The 21,214-nt window shown below is 53.8% G+C and overlaps 3 protein-coding genes across 4 annotated transcripts in view; 1 reads left to right on the forward strand and 2 right to left on the reverse strand.

The window, feature by feature from the left end:
- Positions 1 to 416: 416 nt before the first annotated feature.
- CDT1 (chromatin licensing and DNA replication factor 1) lies at positions 417 to 7,036 on the forward strand. The gene is made up of 10 exons (XM_055000277.1): positions 417 to 1,124; positions 1,786 to 1,917; positions 2,712 to 2,953; positions 3,323 to 3,517; positions 3,985 to 4,133; positions 4,306 to 4,391; positions 4,524 to 4,712; positions 5,084 to 5,224; positions 5,672 to 5,873; positions 6,327 to 7,036. The coding sequence occupies exons 1-10, from the start codon at positions 417 to 419 to the stop codon at positions 6,518 to 6,520; spliced, it is 2,238 nt and encodes a 745-aa protein (XP_054856252.1). The 3' UTR covers positions 6,521 to 7,036.
- Positions 7,037 to 7,604: 568 nt separating this feature from the next.
- Positions 7,605 to 13,605, reverse strand: APRT (adenine phosphoribosyltransferase). Its single transcript, XM_055000764.1, has 5 exons — positions 13,478 to 13,605; positions 10,897 to 11,000; positions 9,659 to 9,792; positions 9,364 to 9,442; positions 7,605 to 8,841 (listed from the first exon to the last, which is right to left on the reverse strand). Exons 1-5 carry the CDS (start codon positions 13,555 to 13,557, stop codon positions 8,699 to 8,701), a joined length of 540 nt encoding a protein of 179 aa, XP_054856739.1. The 5' UTR covers positions 13,558 to 13,605; the 3' UTR covers positions 7,605 to 8,698.
- A 2,342-nt stretch (positions 13,606 to 15,947) lies between these two features.
- Positions 15,948 to 21,214, reverse strand: part of GALNS (galactosamine (N-acetyl)-6-sulfatase) — a 49,920-nt gene continuing 44,653 nt past the window's right edge. For both annotated transcript variants that reach the window (XM_055000762.1, XM_055000761.1), the window contains one exon: positions 15,948 to 16,854. In XM_055000762.1, coding sequence (XP_054856737.1) covers positions 16,768 to 16,854 — 87 coding nt within the window. In that variant the 3' untranslated portion in view covers positions 15,948 to 16,767. The remainder of the gene's footprint in view (positions 16,855 to 21,214) is intronic.

The raw sequence follows: 21,214 nt of genomic DNA on the forward strand, positions 1-21,214 counted from the left end.
CCCCCCCCCCCAGGTCAGCAATGGTCCACTCTGGGGTGGGGTGGTGAGTGCAGGTTCCATGCTCCCTTCAGCCCCTCTAAGGTTGCCAACTTCCAGGTGCTATTATAGAAACATAAAACCCAATGACAGCCCAACTAATAACAATTTTGAATAAAGTACCAATTTTAACTATGTCTCTGAACAATATACATGAACTATACTTTTATCAAACATTCATGAAAAGTGTGAGATTCTCAAAAGGTACATTAGCAAAATACGTTTTTAAGGCTGCATGAATAAAGGCTGCCTTGTGCTGACAGTAGCTGTCCCTCTTTTCCTTTAACCTCCTAGTGGGGCCCGGGGAAGTCCCAGAATTACAACTAATCGCCAGACTAAAAAAGTAAGTTGCCCTGCAGAAAATGGCTGCTTTGGACCGTATGGCGCTAGACCGTGTTGTGGTCCCTCCCCTCTCCAAACCCCGCCTCCAAATCTCCAGGCACTCCCAACCTGACGTTGGCAACCCTGCCTCGAGACCACCTCCCCTCCAACCCTGGCCTGGCCCCTGCAGACGCATCGCGCTGGCAGGCTGTCCTCAGGAGACCCCGGTCTCCCGCCGAGGGCTCCCGCGTAGGCTCGAGGGCGCGGCGCCTTTAAGAGCGGCGCGGCGCGCCGTCTCTCTTCCCGCGGGGGCGGAGCTTGAGCGGCTCCCGCGAAAAATCGGATCCCTCCTGCGCCGGATGGAACGCCGCCGGGCCGCGGCCGCCTTTGAAGTCCCCCGGGCCGAAGCGGCGCCTCGTGGGCGCTCCGGGGCCGCCATGGCGCAGCTGCGGGTGACCGACTTCTTCGGCCACAGCAAGAAGGGGCTGCCGGGCGCCAAGCGCAGGAAAGTCCAGGGCGCCCCGGCGGAGGCCCAGGAGGCCGCCAGGCCCAGCCCCGAGCCCGAGGCGCCGCTGCCGGCCTGGCTGGCTTCTCCGCGCACGCCCACCGGGCCCGGCTGCACGCAGGGCCCGGCCACCCCCGGCAGCAGGAAGAGGCGCCGGTCGGCTTCGGGGCTGGAGGCGGAGCGGGCGCCTTCGGCTCTTCGCCCGGCGCGGCGTGGGCAGAAGGGGGCGGCCAGGAAGAAGCTGGAGATGCCCCCGGAGGCGGTAGGTGCGGCGGGGCTCCCCTGGAAAGCCAGGCGGAAACCAGCGTAAATGTTGGTTCCCGGCGAGCTCTCTCTCCCCTAGGAGCTCAGGAAGGCGCCCCGTTTTCTCACAACACCCCTGCGCGGTAGGCCGAGATGAGAGCGAGCAGCTGGCCCGAGGCGGGCTGCCTCACGGGGGATTTGAACCCGGCTCCCTTCTTCATGTGGTAGGGTTGCCACATTCCTGGAGGTTTTGGGGTTGGGAGGGGAGCTCAGAAAGGTATAATACCATAGACTCCACCTTCCAGGGTGGCCATTTTCTCCAGGGCAGTGGATCTCGGACGCCTGGAGATAAGTTATAATTCCGGGAGATCTCCAGCCACCACCTGGGGGTTGGTAACCCCCATCACGTGGATAGGGCTCCTGAGGACAGTGACCTGGAAGGAGTAGCCCCAGGATCAGTCCTGGCCAGCTACAGGTCTCTCGAAAATTTCCCTCCAGGTAGACTGCCCCTGAATATGAAGGGTCTTCTGACATACTGGAATTACTAGCTTTGGATAAACCCTTCCCCTCCTCCCTCCTCTGTGAATATGTCCAGACCCTCCCCTGACAAGCCAGGCCTGGGCCCTGCAGACCAGCCCAGCGAGGTGTGCAAACTGAAGGCGGCAGGTCTTCCCTTGCAGGTCCCTGGGCCCTCTTCCCCCGCCCCCTCCCGCCTGGACAAGAAGGCCAAGAATCTGGTGAACGTGATCCTCTCCCCAGGCCAGCAGCAGGAAACGGGGGCACAGCTTGGCCCTGCCATGCCGGAAGAGAAGGTAAATGGCACTAATGCGGGAAGCCCTCTTGCCCATGCCGGCAGGGTTTGGGTGCTATACCTAAACATGCTGGCAGTGCCACAGCGTTCCTTGAAACCAACACCAGAGTTTGCTTAGCTCCAATAACTCCTAAAGCAACGTAAAAAAGAATGCCTGGCCCTTGGAGACCTCCCCCCCCCATAAAAGAGAGGGCAGTGTGGGGGGAGGCCTCTGGGAGGGGTCCCCTTTACCAGTAGTTCGCTGTGTCTCAAGCAAACAGGAAATGGTAGAGGAATCTTTTGCCAAAGGCTGCCGTTTATTTTAAAAAAAATCTTGGAGTATGTGGCAAAGCTCCAAAAAATTACGTTCCTCCTCCTATGCAAATTGCATCCAGTAAAAGAATTCCAACACAAATAATGAGTTAAACACTGCAAGATGTGGGTGGGGGGAAACACAACACTGAAAGGCTATTAAACTGGAGTGAAGTAGCACCTGTAGCACACCTCCTTCCGTACCAAGAATGGGAAAAGAATGTTTCGAAAGCATGAACGGGGAACGACAAGGCCTAGGAAGGCTGGTCCTAGAATTCTTCCAGGCTTGGGGTTTGGGCTTCTCCAGCTCAGTGGAGATGGGCTTGGTGCGGCCTTCGAGAGCAAAGGGTTGCCTCTCCTTTTGGGCTGCATTTTTCCTGGTTTTCTAGAATGGGGCCCAGTTAGTTGTCTGCGCATAGCAAGCACCTGCATGGATACAAAGAAGGCATAATGTGCATAACTGAAGCGGCATTGCTACCTTCCATATCTCTTTTACCCTCACAGGATTTGGCCAGAGAGAAGCTGGCACAGCTGAGATGCCGGCTGGAGAAGATCCAGACGCTGACCCGGAAAGGCCAACTGCCGGCCAGCACTGCGGAAGCCAAAGGAGACCTAAAGAACAGGTTGCAACAGGCCCGGCTGTTGGAATCCAAGGTGTGTGCCAGGAAAACAGCCAAGGAGGAAGAGGAAAAACACTCTCGACTCCAGCTGGCTGTGCAGGATCCAGTGCCAGCAGCAGAGGACAGGTGAGAAAACAAGCGTGAAGGTTCTCCATGGAGAACTTACCTGGCTGGTGAAATGGCGGGCTGGCTTACGGGTTTCCTAGGTGAACACCCGTTAACTGTCAGGGCTAGGAGCTCCCCCAGCAGACCTGGCTTTGCATGCTGCTGCTCTAAGAGGGCCACATCTCGTGGAGAGTGACTGTGAATGCATATTTATATGTGCATGTTGATTGTGCTGGTTATATTGTAATAGTTTTAAAATAAGGCTTTTACAGAGCATGGAATACATTACTCTAAACTGCAGATTTGCAGCAGAAACTTCCTGCCAATGTTCGCACATCTTCACTGAACCCCCAACCCCGTTCTTCTTATCCCCGCTTGTGCTTTTCCCAGTGAGAAAATGCCCGCCTACCAGCGATTCCACGCCCTTGCGCGGGATGTCCCCCCCGGGCTCACGCTGCCCTACAAGTACAGGGTGCTGGCCGAGATGTTCCGCAGCATGGACACCATTGTCGGGATGCTTTTCAACCGCTTGGAGACCGTGACCTTCGCCAAAGTCAAGCAGGGCGTCCAGGACATGATGCGCAAGTAAGCATCTCGTGTACACAAACGAGGACTGGCTTGGTTGCAGTCGGGCTCCCGAGTGGGGCCAGGCCAAGGGCAGGGGGAGAAATTCCTGCGTTGAAATTCCTATTCAGCATGAAGATCAGTGGGTGACCTTGGGGCAGTTGCTGTCTTGCCGCTTAACCTTCCCTGTCTCGTTTAATTCCTGGCTCCTTTGCCCTGGGTAGCTGTTAGTGGAGAGCCCCTCTCAGAGCCTCCATCTTCAGAGGCAGTCTACTTCTGGTTGTCCTGCTGGGCCAGGAGTTAGCTAACACCTGCTTAAGCACTTCCTGGGGCCAGCAGTGGCCCCCTCCTAAAACTTTCAGGTAGATAGACCTGCATCCCGTGGAGCTTTGAGTCCTGTCTGCTTGGCCTCCAGCGCTTATTTCTGGCTGCCTCTTCCTTTTTAATGCAGTGCTGTAGCTTCTTCCTTCTGCTCTTGGTCACTTCAGGCAGTTCGAGGAACAGAACGTGGGGCAGATCAAGGCAGTGTACCCAGCTGCCTACACTTTGCGCCAAGAGAAGAACATCCCCACCTTCAGCAGCGGAGGCCTAAAGCGGTGCGACTACCAGCTTACCATTGAACCTGTGGTGGGAGAAGGTGCGTCCGGCCACATCCGTCATTGCGGAGCCCCCAAAGAGGTTGTTGGGAGGGTGGGCTTCGTTGAGCTTGTGAACAGTGCACCGGACTCTGCTCCACGAGGCTTGGAGCACGGCTGGATCCCATGGCAGTCACTGTGGAGTAAGAAAAGAATCCCTCCTCTTGGTTTCAGGCGAGAAGTTGTCGGCATCATGTCAGCTGCAACGCCAGAAAGTGTTCAACCGGAACCTGGTTCATGTTGTCAAGGAGCATCACAAGGCGAGTGCTTCTGCCTTGCTGGGACCTGCTCTGCAGCTGGAAGTGTTTGGAATTAGCCCTTCCTTGCTGCTGCGAGGTGGGGGTAAGCAACGAACGGGGCCCTGGTGCCAATATCCTGCGTCTGCCTTACAGGCTTTCCTGGCGTCTCTCAACCCTCCAGTGGTGGTCCCGGATGACCAGCTGGCCAGGTGGCACCCTCGCTTCAAGGTCGATGAAGTGCCCGACATTGTGCCAGCTGAGCTGCCGCAGCCCCCACAGGTGGATAAGCTCACCACAGCCCAAGAAGTGTTGGCGAAGGCGCGCACCATGCTGACCCCAAAGGTGAGGCTGCTCGGCTCTCTTGCAGTCTCCCTTCGCCTTGCTCCAAGACATGGAAGCCCTTTCTGGTCACGTCTGCAGAGCTGCCTCAGCTGGGCTCTGGTGCCAGTCCACGGCAACGCTTCCTCTTGAGGGGAACTGGTATTTAGGTGTTGGGACTAAGGAGCGGGCTGGGAGAGGGTTGATTGGCAGCCTACCCTGCTCCAGGTCTCTGCCACCGTAATAGGGCATTACAGAGAAGCTGCGCAGCACTACGTTGGCTGCTTGTGACTCTGCCTCTGGCAACTGGATGCTGAATAGAATGACAGCCAAGAGGGGGAGGCAGCGCAAGGATCCTCTCTGCTTGTGTTGAGGGTCCATTCCTATGCCAACAGATGGAGAAAGCATTGGCCAATCTGGCCCTGAGGACAGCCGAAGCCAGCCCCTCTGTGCCTGAGACGCCGAGGCCTGCCCCGCCTTCTCCAGCCGCCACCCCTAGCAGCCTAAAAGGAGTGTCTCAGTCCCTGTTGGAGCGGGTGAGTGGCTTGCCTGGCCTCAGGGGTGCTGAAGAGGGCAGCAGTCTGACTGCACAAATGGGGAGGGGTGCAGCGGGCTGCAGCTGTCCCAAGAAGCCTGAGCTCCCCATGCGCACTTTTTAGGGGGCTCCAGAAAGAGGAGGCCACCCATAGACTTCCTTGGAACGGGAGCTTGCTCAGCACTACCTTGTGGGGGGCACCGCTGAGGCAAGGCGGGCTGATCTGGCCTGCGTCCTGGAACCTGCCCGCATCTCCCCTGCGGCATATGGGCATTCCCGTTGCAAAGGAGGACTTTTAAACTCCCCCTGCATGGCCTCCAGGGGGGAGGGGCAAAGGCTGCCTGACAGCATCTTGTGGGGAGCTGCCCACTTCAGCAGCAGGGAAGGGGACTGACGAGAGGCCGGGCTTCTGCCCTCTCACATTACCTACTGGCCGGTCCCTTCCCAGGTCAGAGCCAAGGAAGCTCAGAAGCTGCAGGCCTTGATGACGAGAGACCCTCTGCAGGAGCAGCGGCTGAACAGGCTGGCGCGGCTGCCCGAGATGGCACGGGTGCTGCGCAACATCTTTGTTGCTGAGAAGAAGCAGGCATTGACGATGGAGGTGGTGTGCCAGCTGATGACTGAGAGCTACCGAGGCCTGCTGGTGCCTGGTAAGGAGGGGGAGGGGCCTGGCAGGGTGGAGAGAGGGCGGGGTGCTGCTCCTTTATCAGACAAAACACCCGCCAGGAAAGGGGAGACGGTCCCACTCTGGTAACAGCCTGGATTCTTGCAGCTTTTCCAAAGAGTAGCCCCACCCTGTTCCTCTCTTCTTCTCCCCTTTATAATAAAAAGCACCACACTTCCCTTGCTGCTGAATTTTCCCAAAGCGGGAAGCTCTTCATGCCAAGCTGCTTCTCGGCCAGAGAAGCTGCCCCCCACCATCTCTCTCTGGAGTGACTTGCTGCAGATAAACGTCCAGCCCCACACCCATGGGAAGCCATCAAAGACCGCCTTAGCTTGCGGAGCTGTAGGATCCCTAGTGCCTGCTTGAGCCAAGCAGAACAGGCTGCTCTCAGGTTGGGTAATGCAGACACTCAAGCGGGAATCTTTTGTTGTCCTTCCAGGAGAGATGGAAAAGCACCTTCGCCTCTTCTCAGAGCTGCTGCCGGACTGGGTGAACGTCCTGCCCATTCGGAACGAGACCTACATCAAGCTGGACAAAAGTCTGGACCTCAACATTGTCATGGAGCGCCTGGTCGCCCGGACCAAGGAAGAAGAGAAGATCCGAGTCTGCACTGCTGGCCAGGGGAGCTTGTGAGAGGACCCAGGCAGCCTTACCGAGAATTCTGCTTCGGCAGAGACTTTTCCAGAGATTTTGCAGGGGGCTTTGGCTTTCTCGGTCCAATCCACCTACAATACAAGTGTTGCTTGAATTCGTAGAGCTTAATCCTCCCCCCCCCCCCAAATCTGGTTCCAGCTTCTGTGTTTCAAATTCCAGGGAAGGCACTCCTTGAACTTGCCATATTCCTCAGCTACAGAAAGGAAGGGATCACAGTCACTTTCAAGTGCCAAACTTCACTCTCTCGCAAGTTTTTCCTTGTTCGGGTTGAACGGCAAACTTGGAGCAGGACCGCAGAACCCTCCTTTTCATGACGCAAGAGTTTCCATTGACCGCGTCTTTGGAGACAAGTAGGACTGCTCTTTCTGGTAGCAGAGCTGGAAGCCAGTCTCTCTGTTTTTAAAATGTTCACTAGTTAAAAAGAGTGAAAAGATACTTTTCTCCTCCACCTGGTTCTGCATTTTTGGACTTTATTAAACTTGAATTGAGTGGCAAGAGCGAGAATGACTCTTTTGTCCTGGAGACAGCTCTACTAGGCTAGTTCTTACTTCTCTTTTACCTTTAACTCAAGCAAAGATCATCAGTCTGTATATAGTATTCAGCTCATTCCCCTTCTGCTTTCGGGCTACCTGTCTTGCCATTGCTGGAACCAGAGCTTGCACACAAGGCTTTTATGGGTCGGAGGGGGGAGGTATTCTTTTGGGATGGCCACGAGCTCACATCCACCATGCTGTCTCCTGTGGCTTACCTGAGATTTTGTTTCAGCAAATGCTGGAATTTAAACCTTCAGGTGAATGTGGGGTGTGTTTTAAACCTAGTTAGGAATTAACAGCTCAATCCTCTGCCTTTCGAAGAGGGGCACTGAAGGGCTCCAGGGCCCCTCCCTCTCTGTTCATTCCAGCACGCCACCCCTTTAATGCGCAGCCAGAGGTGAGTTGTACAAACATCACATTAGGAAGCTTCTTTTTCAATAAACCTCCTTCTATCCCTCCCCTGTGGTTGATTTTTCAGGCCTTGGTCCCACAACCCCAGGAAGCAAAAAAGAAAAGACAAAACAGCTGCATTAAAAGTCTATAATGTATTTTAACTGCAAAGCAGTAGGGGGGGGGGAGCATACATACATTGGTACAGATGAAACATTTGTCTTCCTTTTGGCATGCCCCTGCAAACCAGCTAGTTTGCAGCGGGAACTGGATGCTTCTCAGGTAGATGGGACAATACCCATGTAAGAGACAAGTTAGAAAAGCAAGTTGTTTAGGCTTCCATGGTCAGTGTGGATGGGCCAAGACAGGGAGTGCCTGTAATTGCTGCAGGCAACAGCAGCTACGGAGGGCCCACTGCAAATGGAGGTTGGGGGGGGGGGGAGATGAATTAAACCCTCGGCATTCAAAGATGGCATTGCTGATGCTAAAGGAGTCACTGGATCTCCCATTTTGAAGATGGCTCCCCCTTACTCCGGCTCTTCCCCACTGAGATGCTGGTGCCGGCAGGGGAGCAGACACGTTCCCTGCAAGGCCAGGGTGTGATCTCCCAGTAGCCAAATGCAGCCGTCGCCATATAACGCCTGGGCAGGGGCAACCATCACCCCCCCCCCCTTTATGAAATCGGACATCTCCCTTTACTGGAGCTAATGGTGCCCAAATGAGGAACCCACACACTGTCAGAGAGGGGGCATAGTGTAATTAAGGGAAACGCTTAAATTGTAAAAAAATAAATGGCGGTCTCTCTCAGCAGGGCACTTAAATCGAAAACACAGCAGGCTCCCCCCCTCCCCCGCCTACTCTAAACTGCAAGGAATGGCCAACTGACTTCCTAGGAGCTGGCAGGACTGATTATCTCCCCCTGACTAAAAGCGCCATATAATTCCAAGGTTGCTTTGGTCACAAAAAAACCTGGCATCTGCCCCTACAACTGAACCCCCTATGTCCAGCTGCTATGAGAGTCAACAAAGCTCAGCCCAGCTAGCTACCAACTCATTGAGATCAAAGATCGCTTTCTTGAAGTGTACCCACAAAGAGTGTGTGTGCATAAAAGCAAAGGGAAGGCCTGCTTGAGCGAGACAGATACTTGCAACTTCTTCCCCCAGAGAGCAGGACAAGAGAGCCCCCTGAAGTGATGCAGGCAGCTGTGGCTCTCGGACGGCCGCCTCCTTGCGCTTCAGTCATACTGCAACACCGAATACAGAGGGAACGGCTTGAGCACTTCTGCGCCTTTGAGGAATTTTAACTCTATGAGCACTACGCAGTCCAGGATCTCAGCTTCCAGCTTGGACATCAGTTCGCAGGCTGCTCGCATTGTTCCTGGGCAAAAGAAGAGAGGGTGGCTCAGGCAGCCGCAATGCCGGAAAAACATCCGAGGGAGGCAGGCAGCTCCTGCTCTTACTGACCGGGCTCTGGGGCCAGATCGGCTGTGCAGAATTTGGGGGCATGAGAAAATACATTGAAGAATAAAAATCTTATTGCTTGGCACCTTTACTCCCATTTGGAGCTTGAAAATGTGGGCAGCGCCTGGTGAAAGCAGAGAAGCCCCAGAAAGGGAGACTAACAAGAAGCAAAGGACGGGGCTGTTGCTTGATCTGTGCTGTTCAGCTTGTTCACTCTTCCTGGGGAATTTGGGTGTGCTGCCCACACACTTGCAATATTTTCCTCCAAGAAGGCCAGAGCCGGCTATCGGAAATTAAAGGAAGCCAGACCTCTCGAGGTGGTGCAGGCTCCTAAGCAAGATACAGCCGTGGAGTCACAAAGGCACTGGGTGGGCACAGCTCTCCTGGGAGCGCGCTCATTCTTACTCTGCTGCCTGGCCATTCTCTAAGCTGGTCTCACCTCCTGTGGCGAGTAAGTCGTCAATTAAGATCACTTTCTGGCCCGGCTCCACTGCGTCGCTCTGAACTTCGAGCTCTGCCTGCAGGATGGAAAACAAGCCTTGTTTAATGGTACTCCACGGGCATGTGAGAGAGACTGGCTGAGAGGGGCCACGTCCACTAGCCCGGCTCTGCATTCCCAGAGGTACAAGCGTGGCCAACCTATTGCTGGAGCCGGGTATGGGGGCAGCCTCTCCTGGAACTAGGCCAGACCCCGCCCCTGAACTCTGCTGCAGCCTGACAACTGAATTCATTACCTTGCCATATTCGAGAGTGTAGGAGACGGATTCCGTACGGCCCGGGAGCTTCCCCTTTTTACGGATCAGCACAAACCCAACTCCCAATCGCTGAGCCAGAATGGGCCCAAAGAGGAAGCCTCGGGAATCCAGACCTGCGAAAAGCAGAAGTGGAGTTAAGAAGAAGCACATGTTGCCATGCCCGTGCTCTGTTAACTGGTAGCTGCCATCAGATATCTGGCGGTCACCACAGGGCAGCAGCATGGTAGAGACCTCTTCCTCCCTCTCCCAAACAGCAGGGAAAGTGGCCAACAGCTTCAGACTGCAGGTGGGGAACGCTCCCCCACAGGAAAGAAAAAACCCGCTCTGTAAGGAAGGAGGCTGGGCTAGCACTCTTCTAGATGGGGGAAGTTTTGCAGATGGAATACTCAGCCAGGTAAGCCAATCTGAAGTAGCACAGCACCCCCAACCAGATTTGACACCTCATCTGTAGTATGTGCAGCTGTTCAGGACTGGTCTTAAATAAGCACTACAAAATTATTCCATGCAAATCTGCTACAGCAACGCACAAATGGGGGCTTCGCAGTCCCGTAAACTCTTAATGGGGGGCACAGCGCTTCAGGGAATAGACCCTAGTTCAGCAGATGAAAGGGGTGGATTCTCAGCCTCCAGGTATGGGCGTGTACACATACGTACACATACATGGCTGCGTAGGAAATAAATTGTGGATGGAAAGCAAGAAGTCCAGCATGGGACATTATTGCATATTCAAATGTCACCAAAATAAGCACAGAGACCATTTGCAACACCAGCAATTGATGGTAACGGACTTCAAATTCTGTAACTCAAGACAGAGCTGGTTTTCCCATGTTTAGAACATGGATGTGTCGCCTCGCCAGAAATCTGCTCAAGGCGGTTTGTTGCACCAGGAGCTCCAGTCTGACTTCAGGGCCCAGTCTCATCCTTGGGATATCAGTCTTTACAATGAAGAGAATGCCCCTGAACATGCACAGAGGAGCTGCAACCAGCTCCCACCTCCCTGGGATTAGGCAGAAGGGGTTGCAGGCCTGGCTGCCACATTCCCAGGGGGGCTAGAGAGCCCCGCCTGTACATTTTTAAAAGAAATTCAGTCCCAACCTTAAGACCAGAAAGAACGTCATGTGTGTTTCTCCAGCAACGCTCCTGCGTAGATTTTCATTTTTTCCAGGCTTGCTCCAACATTTCTGCCCCTCTCCTGCGCGGGCTGCCTCCCAACTCACCTGCAATGAAATCCACCTGGGCATGCTTGTCCTTCACGTGAGCTTCCAGGAGATCAATTGCAGCCTTGAATGCTTCTGGGTCCTTCAGCAGTGGGCTGATATCTCTAGAGGAGAGAGAGACCCCCACGGAAAGGAGTTCCTGAGGTCTGGAAGCCTCCGCAAGCAGAGGGGCCCCCCGCCCCTTGCTGCAAACCCATTTCTGTACAGGAGAATTGCAGTAATGTTTGCCGCGCCAGAGGAGTTAGCCGTGTTAGTCTGTAGCTGCAAAATAGTCAAGAGCATCCGACGAAGGGAGACAGCTGTGGCTCTCGAAAGCTTATGCTACAATAAAGCTGATTAGTCTTAAAGGTGCTACTGGACTTGTTAGTAATGTTTGCTGCTCTTATGGGGAAAATTCCATACATAGAATCATGCCGAGGAAAGCTATGTTCGCTGAGCAGGTTAGTATCGATGCTCCCACCTTCCCTCCACGGAGCTACTGGTAGTGTTCACAGCTCTCCCTCCCACCCCCCCAGCTAAGGGATCCTGACCATCCTCTGCGAGTTTCCACGAAAGGCATAGGGCTGCTAAAAGAAGAAAGGGCTGTGCGTTCCAAGAAACACCATTCAGTGTAACGCCTGAGAGGATGCAAAACAGGAAGTCCTGGGTTCAAATCTCACTTTCCTTGCACGCTTGTTGTCATCCCGCCACCCTTTGGTGTGCGGGGTCCCACAGGGAGCGATACTCTCCCCATTATTGTTTAACATCTATATGCGCCCCCTTGCCCAGTTGGTGCGAAGTTTCGGACTTGGGTGTCATCAATATGCAGATGACACCCAGTTGTATCTGATGATGGACGGCCGGCCCGGCTCAGCCCCAGATGTCCTGGAACTTGCATTTGCAGCCGTGACTGGTTGGTTGAGGCGGAGTCGGCTGAAACTGAACCCGACAAAGACGGAGGTCCTGTACTTGAGCCACGGGGGATTAGGTTCAGGACTCCGGCTCCCAGCCCTCGACGGGGCACCGCTAGTGCCAGTTCTGAAGGTTAAGAGCCTGGGGGTGATCTTGGATGCCTCCCTTAAAATGGAGGCACAGGTCACAGCGGTTGTCAGGTCCTCTTTTTTCCATCTGCGGCAGACCAGGCAACTTGTCCCTTACCTGTCAACCCGTGACTTAACTACAGTGATCCAAGCAACGGTCATCTCTAGGCTAGATTACTGTAACTCACTCTATGTGGGGCTGCCCTTGAGCCTGACCCGGAGATTACAGCTGGTACAAAATGCAGCAGCGCATGTTATTACAAGAGTGCCAAATAAGGCGCATATAACACCGTTCTTACGCAAGCTGCATTGGTTGCCAGTGGAGTACCGGATCAGATTCAAGGTTCTGGTATTGACCTATAAGGCCCTGTGTGGACTGGGACCAGCGTATCTACGGGACCGTCTCTCCCCATATATTCCCCGGAGGACATTCCGATCGGGATAAACAGCTGTTGGTGGTCCCTGGCCCCAAGAAGGCCCCCCTAGCCTCGACTACAGCCAAGGCCTTTTTGGTCTTGGCTCCCCCCTGGTGGAACGCTCTTGTCTGCTGAAATCAGGGGCCAGCAGGACCTACTATCCTTCCGCCAGGCCTGCAAGACAGAGTTGTTCCGCCAGGCATATGGCTGAGGCTGAGCCTCCGCCAGCCTGAAAAAAGGGGTGTATAAATCTTAGCCCTCCCTGTGAAGGCTGTCCACCATCCTGTTTTAAATGTGTTGTTTTTAATGTACATGAATTTTTTAATTGTATTTTTAATATGTTATCCACCCTGAGCCCGCTCACGGGGAGGGCGGAATACAAATCTGAAATAAATAAACAGATGCTGAACCAAGCCATCCCCAACCTTTCTTCTGCACTATGGGGGAAACAGTGCTGGTCTACCTTACAGGGTTGTTGTAAATGTTAGAGAGAACGTGGGGACACCCATTTTCAGCCACAGAGTAACTTCGACACGGAGGAAAGAGGGGAGGGGCAGCACTACACCTCTGCCACCTGCTCTTTGTACCTTGAGCCTTTGGACCCACGCTCTCCCCAGATGCGCCTGATTCAGACGCCGAGCCCCAGAGCCTGTTTCACACCGAGAAACTGGCATGAAGGCTGCAAAAGCATCATCGAGAAGAGAGCAGCTATGAGCAGGCACGAAGTACAATCTGCCACCCGCTCCGACTTCCACCGAAGCTCGAACACCACTCCGCCCCCCTCCCCTAATTCACAGCGCGGCCGCTGAAAGGCAAGCTCGGGCACCCGCAACGCGCGCCTCTGCGTCCTGTAGGGGTGCCAATTCTGGCTTGGGAAATTCCTGGATAATTGGGCGGGGGGGGGGGGAGAGGAAATCATGGGCGCATAAAGTTTGGGGAGGGGAGGAGTTCGACAGGCAGGCGGCGGCGCCACAAAGCCGTCCTCTGCAACTGCCCATCGCCAGCCGGGGAACTGAGCTCTTTCGTTTGGAGATCCGTTGCCATTCCAGAACGCCGCTCCCCATTCTGGAAGCTGATGCTTGCCAGAGCCGCCAAGGCCTCTCGCCCTCTGCACACGCACAGAGGCGCCCTCTTCCCGGAGCTTACCGAAACAGGACCCCCGGCGCGGGGAAGTCCGGGAATCCCCGAATGCGCTCCCGCACCAGCCCCAGCTGCTCCGCGCTCATGGTGCCCCTGGCGCAGCACGCATGCGTGGCCGCTGGGCCGGGACCCGCGAGACGGAAGGCAGAAAGGCGGGGGAGGAGGCGGAGACAGGCGCGAGCTGCGCACGCGCGCAGAGGGCGCGCAAGGCGCGGGTGTGCCTGTTCGGGGGATTCCCAAGTGGGCAGGCGAAGACCGCTGGGGAAATGAAGCAGAAGGGAATGAATCACAGGGAGGAGGAGGAGGAGACTGGTGCGCTCGACTCCTTGACTTCCGGGCTCACTTATGAAACGGTTCCATTCCTGCAGTGACCTGCGTGTACTTTGGAGCCCGGGACATAAATTGAGGGCGGAGAGAAGCATGCATTGTGGTGCTTTGATAAAGGGTGGGGTGAAAGAACATCTGTACACAGATAACATGACTTTGTTGGGACCAGCTAATCTTACTGTGCACTATGCAAGCTCGAAGGGTTTAAGAACAACAGGGGCTCCGCTTTTATGACCTTGGGGGGGGGGGTGGAGAGGGGGGATAAGTAGCTCGCTGGCTGGCAAGCGCTTAAAAGTAGCAAGTTCCTTGATGCAGTCACTTCAGGCAACCATTTTCCTGTCCCAGCTGCCAGTGATGTGAATCATTAAAAAAATAAAACAAAAAATGGATCATGACAGAGCTGAGAGGCACTGCAAGGTCACCCTTCTGACCGGATTTGCATTTCCTTGGAAATTCTCCATTAGGCAAGGCACAGGCAAAGAAAGGTCACTGTTGCTCTGCCCTTCCCGCGAAGACTTGGGGGGTTCTCAAAGGCAATCCCCCCCTCCCCGCGTTTCCCCAACTGCTGACCTGCCATTAGCACCAGCAGAGGCTGCTGTGCAATTTTCCTAGCAACAACACTGTTGCCCCATCAGCTCTTTGGACAACCCCAACCTTTCCTTTTTCACAGAATAAAGCAAGTGAGCTCAGATGATTTGCAAAGTTTCTTTACCATCTTCATTATATTTGTTTTCATCACAACCCTGAGAGGTAGGCAAGTCACAACTCAGACTAGCCTGGAAGATGACTACCTTGACGCGGCTGATCTGGCCACCTGGATTCATGGCACAGTAACATCAAGACTAGACTACTGTAACACGCTCCACAGAGGTCTCCCCTCGAAGCTGACTCAGAGATCCCAGCTGGTGCAGTGATGCAGCTCGTTTACCCTCAGGAGCTGGATGGAGCGTGCATATTACTCCCGTTCTGCAGCCACTCCGCTGGCTTCCCATCAGCTACTGGGCTCAATTCAAGGACATGACCATCACATTCGGAGTGCTTAATGGCCTTGGCCCCTCATACCTGTGTGGCCTCCTCTCCCCTATGTTCTTCCACAACAGCTTCGCTCATCTGGACTGGGCCTTCTGCAGATAATGCCTGACAGTTGGGCAAAGTAGCAGTTGCCTGCACGTGGCATTCTTTGTGGTAGCCCCCACCGCGTGGAATGGTTTGCCTGAGGAAGTCAGGAAAGCTTCCGCTCTCCTGGCCTTCCGCAAACTATGCAACACTGAATTATTCAGGGGGTCTTTCCACCCAGATTACAGGGCTGGGTCATAAGAAATAGCTCAGGAAGATGCATTGGTAAGGACAGGAACAATGTGCTACTCTATTGGGTACTGTCTGCTGCTGTAGACATGTGCCTATGAGGGAGTTTCCCTGTTTCTAAACATGTCACCATCATGAGAAGACTGACTGGAAAAGACAATAATGCTAGGAAAAAAGACCCAAATCGAGATGGCTGGGCCTCATAAAGGAAGCCACGTCCTTCAGTTTGCAACATGAGCAAGTCTGTTAATGGCAGGATGCTCTGGAGGTCTTTCATCCACAGGGTCGCCCTAAGTCGGAAACAGCTTGACAGCACATCACACACACGCAAACATGCCATGGTTGGTTTAGAAAGATTTCATCTCTGCACTTCAGCTTTATGCTTGTTTTCTGCCACCATGCCCTACTGACTCTCTCTCACTGTATGTCCTGACTGCAGGTCTTTATTGTACCGTGCTCAGCTGTTGATTATTTCTGCCTTGGATCTCAGTGAGAAAGGTGGATTAATAACAGTAACAATAACGTCTTGTGCAGTGTGTGGGTGGCTTGTCCGAAGACACACCATGAATGCACAGGTTCTTAATTGCAGTGCCTGCCCTGGAAAATACCTGGCAGCAGTCCAGCGAGGCTTCTCTCCATCAGACACATTTGGAAGCCAGCCCAGCTTCGGCCAGGACCTTTGGAGCCACGCCTGATGGCCGGACTCGCATCACAGCAGCACCTTTGGCTCCTGGCTTTTCTCCGCTTCTCTGGTGTTAAAATTCGGCACTTTTGAATTTAGGTTTAAAACGTTCTCTTCCACTGTCCCACTCCGCAAACAAGCCAGGAAAACAAACACAGCCCATAACAATCAACTATTGTATTAGCCTTCTTTCCTAATAATTACACAATTGTTAAAAGTTACAAACTTGGCACAGGTATTTCCTGAAAGTAGGCATTTTAACAAAGGTATAGAAATTTCATGAACCACAATCACAGGCTTTTTTTTCTCCAGCAAAAGATCCTTCGTATAAACCTTTGACACTCCATAAACAAGCATAATTGGAACCCAAGTCCTGGAAGGAAGGCCTGTCACAGCCGCAGCTGTTTGCACAGCACAAGAACCCCCCGAAAGCCTGGCCGGGTCAGATCAAGGATCCAGCCAGCAAAAGAGCATCCTTTCCACAGTCTGCTGTCCCCCGGAAGCCCACAAGCAGAGCACGAAGGCAACTGCCCTGGCCTGCTCTTGCCCACCAGCGACAGGCGCTTCAGGGGGCTACTGACGCTGGACACGGAGTTTCCAGTTGCCCAGTCTCAGCTAACAGCTGTCCTCCATGACTGAGCCACGGGCACTGCCTACAGCAAGAGGAAGTCTTTGCTCCTGGAAGCTTCCAAACACTCTTTGAGTAATGCTGTGCACGGGTGGGCACCGCTTAATACCGGCAGTGTGAGCACAAGGGGGTTCTACTTCATCAGACTGGGAAGGGCTATGGAGCTTCTCTTCAAAGGCTGAGAGGCTTTATTTACAAGCCCCCAAATCATTGTTATAAACCCTGAGAAAGGAGACACAAGACAGCCCCTCTGGCTGTCCTGCCTGATGGGAAAGATCAGCAGCAACCACCACGTCTCCGGCAACCAGGAAGTGGCAGCTTTCCAGCAGGCCGAGCGCGCAGATGGGGAGAAGATCAGTGGGGCCAGAAGCACTTCTTTGGGTCAGAGCGAGGAGGCTCCAAGCACTTGCCTAGCTTCTCACAGCCTGGAGGGGCCCAATTCTGTTGCAAAAGAAAGAGAAAACAAGGTCAGTCCCAAGCGCTTCACCATGCAGGGGAGGGCACTGGGGGGAGGACTGTGTACCCTCCAAGTGGCAGCCAGCCAGCTTGCAAAGGAGTTCTCGGACAACGGAAATGTATTTATTCACTTCATTTATAGTCCGCCTTTCTTGTTGTGACGCAAGGCGGATTACAGAAAAGGAGCCCACTCAGGAATGAGAAAGCCCCCCCCCTTAATGCTGGGATCTGCTTAGTACCAGGTCTGCTTGAAACAAAGAGATGCTTCCTGGAACTGCAGCTTGGTGCCAGTTCGGTAATAAAGTCCTGAGCCAGGATGACAGATACTTCTCCAGAAACTACACCCCCCCCCACACACACCCGCCAATAAAAAGCTGACCTTCCCAATATTACTGATTAGTTGCCACCGTTATGGGTTGTCATAACCCAGGGGGAGATGGCCTTCCTCACCAAAGCTCCTAGAGGCAGGCGGGGGGTGGCAGAACTTGGCATTCCTGGTGCCTCGAAGGGAACTTCCACTCAGCTTTGCAAAGCCCTCTCCATAACGTAACGGTGTCCTTGTGGGTAGCTGCCACTTGATTCCTTGCCCCCCTCCACCCCCTGGACAAAACCCAGTAGGGTTCAGACTCTTGGGGCCTGATGCAGCTCTGGACACACGATCAGGAGACCTACCACTCTATGGTGCACACATGTGTTCCATTTCTGTGTGTACACATTATGAATACAGGGCATCGTGAAGACAATGGAGAACAGAAGCGGAAAGCCACAGACACTGGGTGTGGCTTGCAAAGGAGGTGAAGATGTGGAAACTCGCATTCTCCAGTATGGCTTGGGAGCCTTCTATAAAGACACAAGGCTCTGGAGGGAGGCTGTGTGTCCAAACTCCTCCCCAGCACTGCCCTCAGTTATGACAGAATTTAAAGCCTCGTCCCCTTTCAGTTTCATTACATATTTTTGCTAGAAGAGGCACCTCGAGCCGAGTGTCCAAATTCCCATGCCAACATCCCGGGTAGCCCTGCCTTCTTGGCAACAGGGTTGTGCATCAGCCTGCCTGCCTGCCTGCCCCCCCCCCCCGGCCATCCTCCTTGGGTTGTCTGAATTCCTCCTCTGGGCATCATGATAAGTGAGCAAACCTTTGTGCGGCTGACAGGAAGAAAGAGCCGGTCCGAGCCTTTGAAAGGCTCTATAATTATTTTGCACAGACATATTTGCAGAGATTACCCAAAGAGCTCAGGAGAAGGCAGCCCTCTCTGAAGGCCGAGGGTGAGACAGATAAGAACATTTGTGTTTTAATGAGCAGTTTGATGGATTAGCTCGCCAAGTGATGGATTAGAAGGCATTTACATGGCGACATCGAAACGGGGGAACTGAGCCCACGTGCCTCCATGGTTTGCAGGAATTCTCTTGCCCTAGTTTGAGTCTTGTAGAGGAGAATCAATGTCAGGGAGAAAGAAGGGCTGTCTGACACTCGCCACAAAAGGAGGGCTCAGCGGGGCCCAGAGGATAAGTGATGCCCTCCCAGTCAGGTGCCTTTAACTAAGGTGGCCCCACAGGAAGCGCGGGGATGCCAGTGGGTCACAACAGAGGCTTCAGCAAGGTGCCTTTCCTTAAAGGACCCAGCTTCACCTTGAATTCGCTGAGGACCTTGGCGCCCACTGCCCTCTCTGTCTCTCGCTGCCACCCGTGCTGAGCAACCACACCCTCCCTTTCAGACAACACCCCGGCCCTCTCAGTCTGGAGAAATGCAGAAAGCCACACGACTTCATCTCTGCAGAAAACAGGTGCAAGCTGACTGTGAGCAGTCACCCCCCCCCCCCCGCCCCAAGTCCAGCTAGTGTGGACAAACCCAGGCATCCGGCAGAGAGCAGGGACACAGCATACTGCAGAAATGTGTTCGCTCCCCATAAAGAATACTCTCTCCTACTAGCCTCTGCTGGTCTGTTGCTGTGGTAAGAACCTAAGAGTGGCAGTGAGTTCCACAAGCTGACTGCCCCACTGAATGAAGGAGCACTTGCTCCCATCTGTCTTGAACCAGCCAAGTTTCAGAGATTTCTATTATTACGAGAGGGGCAAACAGTTTCGTTCTAGGTTTTTCCACATAATTTTGTGGACTTCTGTCGTGTCACCTCTCAGTTGCCTTTCTGTCCTAAACTAGAAACAAAAAAAAAGTGCTTCAGCCTGGCTTCACAGGGAAGGTGCTCCAAGCCCGTCGCTCTTTGGGCTCCCCCTTTTCGACACTCTTCGAGCTTTCTGAGATGCAGCAACGAGACTTCACACATTCCCCTCCCTCCATTCTCCACCGTTCATGAGCCAATCTGGCCCCCCACCTCCCCCTTTCCTTCTGTTGTACTTCTAATGCAGCCTGGAAAGCCTCTTGGTCGGGGACTGCATCGCTTTAAAATTCTGTGCAGCACCTAGCGAGTGTGCACTTGCGGCACAACATCAATCTCCACCTCAAAAGAGCAGCCAAGCAAATCCCGCCCCCTCATCCACAGGAGAACCCTGCCGTCCGTCATTAAAGGTCATTCTCGCCCCGTCCACTCCCAGTTTGTGCTATTTATATCCGCTGCCTTTAGCATGAGAGCCCTGCAGGGAAAGAGGGCTTGTTAAGTGGCCGCGGCTTTGCATTCCGCACTGCTCGCGCTAGGTGGCACTGGCGGTCCAGTGATGAGAGCGAGGGGCACCGGCGGGTTCAGACAACCCAAGGGACAAATGGCAGGGCTTCCCAAACCAGAGTTTGGCTTCCAAAAGGCCACGGAGAGGAGGGTGGGAGTGGTGCGGGGGGGGGGTGTTGTGCGGGAGCCCAAGGGAAGCTTTATCTGCCTAAACTGCCTTGGCCAGGAAGGTCAGAATTAGAATGACCGGGATTGTCAACAGGGGCCAGATTTCAAACCCTCAACACACACTCCAGTGCCACAGACAGAAGACCTAGGCTTGCATCGTGGCGCTTTTCAAAAACAAATTTTGACTCCTAAGTGCCATTTGCTGCAAAAAACATTCTGTGCAAACTCCCAAAGTAACGGGGCTACTACTCCTGTTTTACTAGTGACTGCTCCATGCTAAATAGCTCTGCCATCCAGCCACACAGGCTCTGGCCTCTTCCTGGAAACGTGTCACATTCTTTCTCACATTTCTGTTGCACCAAGTTCCACCATCTCCATGCATGAGACGAGTACTGGCTAGTTGGCTGCGTGTACTTTCAGTTTCTTTTGAGGGTTCTTTGCCTTCACATTGAAGGGCTTGGCATTCTACAGAAGGGAACACGTGCAGGCTGCACGGAGGAAGGACAGTGGAATTAAACCGCCTTCTGCCCAACTGGCCCAAAGTTGAATTAACAACACAATATCGACCAGCCAAAATCTGTGCTCTGCAAAAGGATCTGGACCAGCATTTCCTCATTTAAATAGACCTCTCTGTTACCCCAAATGGTCCTAACTTTCTGAATGTTCAAATCTCACCGCTGTTAACACAACTATACAGTACGGAGCTCAGGTCTTTCCTTTGCTAAGTACGTAACGACCACAGAAGATTCAGGGGGAATTCTGAGAGGCAGGAATACAAGCCTGAGGTGCATTCCTGGCAAAAGGGGACTCCTCACATCGCCACATCTTTGCACTGCCAGGCCCCGATCCTATACCAAGCAAGGAGTGGCTCCTGACACCTTCATCATGCCTGGGTAAGGAGCTCGTTTCAAAGGCCCAAGCAATGATGCTCAGATGCGCATGGCTGTGCGAGCCTTCTTCCAAAAGGGACACCAAAACACACTTTTGCCAGAGGTGTGCAGTTGATGTGTAAAGGCAGACTGAAAGTTAACACAGGAACACTCTAAAAAAGCACGCGCACAGGAAGCTGCCTTCTGCCGAGTCACAGCTCTGACCTCTCCAGCTTCATGCTTAAGACTGGCAGTGCCTCTCCAGGGTCCCGGGAACAGAACAGGCTTTTTACCAGCACCTGCTGACCGAAATCCAGTTTAAGTGGAAATGCTGGAGACTGAACCCGGGAAATTGTGTCTGCGTTCTGGCTCTGCGCCAGCACCCCGCCCCCGTCTCTGCTGGTCTCTTAACAGTCCAGCCTAAGCAGAGTCACTCCCTTCTAAGCCCACGGACCATTGGCTTTAGAAGGTAGCTCTGCTCAGGATTGCACCGTCAATCAGTGTGCCAACCAGCTGAGCCTTTTCCTGACTCTCTTTCTCTGGAGGAGAGCTGAACACCAGAGGCTTCCTGAGGCTGCCAGACCGCTGGCCCACCTGGCCCACGCTTGTCTCCGCTGACTGGAAGGGGCTCTCCTGTCCCGCAGTCTGACATCCTTCCGGTAGGAGATCCCAGGGACTGAAGCCGGGACCTTC

The sequence above is a fragment of the Eublepharis macularius genome, chromosome 16 (genome assembly GCF_028583425.1).
Source record: "Eublepharis macularius isolate TG4126 chromosome 16, MPM_Emac_v1.0, whole genome shotgun sequence".
Lineage (NCBI taxonomy): Eukaryota > Metazoa > Chordata > Lepidosauria > Squamata > Eublepharidae > Eublepharis > Eublepharis macularius.

Bases quoted from the DNA above. Each gene is read 5' to 3' on its own strand.
- APRT (XM_055000764.1), bottom strand. From the start codon at position 13,557: ATGAGCGCGGAGCAGCTGGGGCTGGTGCGGGAGCGCATTCGGGGATTC. The intron at 11,001-13,477 runs GTAAGCTCCGGG...TCTCTCCTCTAG, and splicing joins GCGCCGGGGGTCCTGTTTCG to AGATATCAGCCCACTGCTGA. The intron at 9,443-9,658 runs GTAATGAATTCA...TCCATCCTGCAG, and splicing joins ACACTCTCGAATATGGCAAG to GCAGAGCTCGAAGTTCAGAG.
- CDT1 (XM_055000277.1), top strand. From the start codon at position 417: ATGGCGCTAGACCGTGTTGTGGTCCCTCCCCTCTCCAAACCCCGCCTC. The intron at 1,918-2,711 runs GTAAATGGCACT...TTACCCTCACAG, and splicing joins CTGCCATGCCGGAAGAGAAG to GATTTGGCCAGAGAGAAGCT. The intron at 2,954-3,322 runs GTGAGAAAACAA...TGCTTTTCCCAG, and splicing joins GTGCCAGCAGCAGAGGACAG to TGAGAAAATGCCCGCCTACC.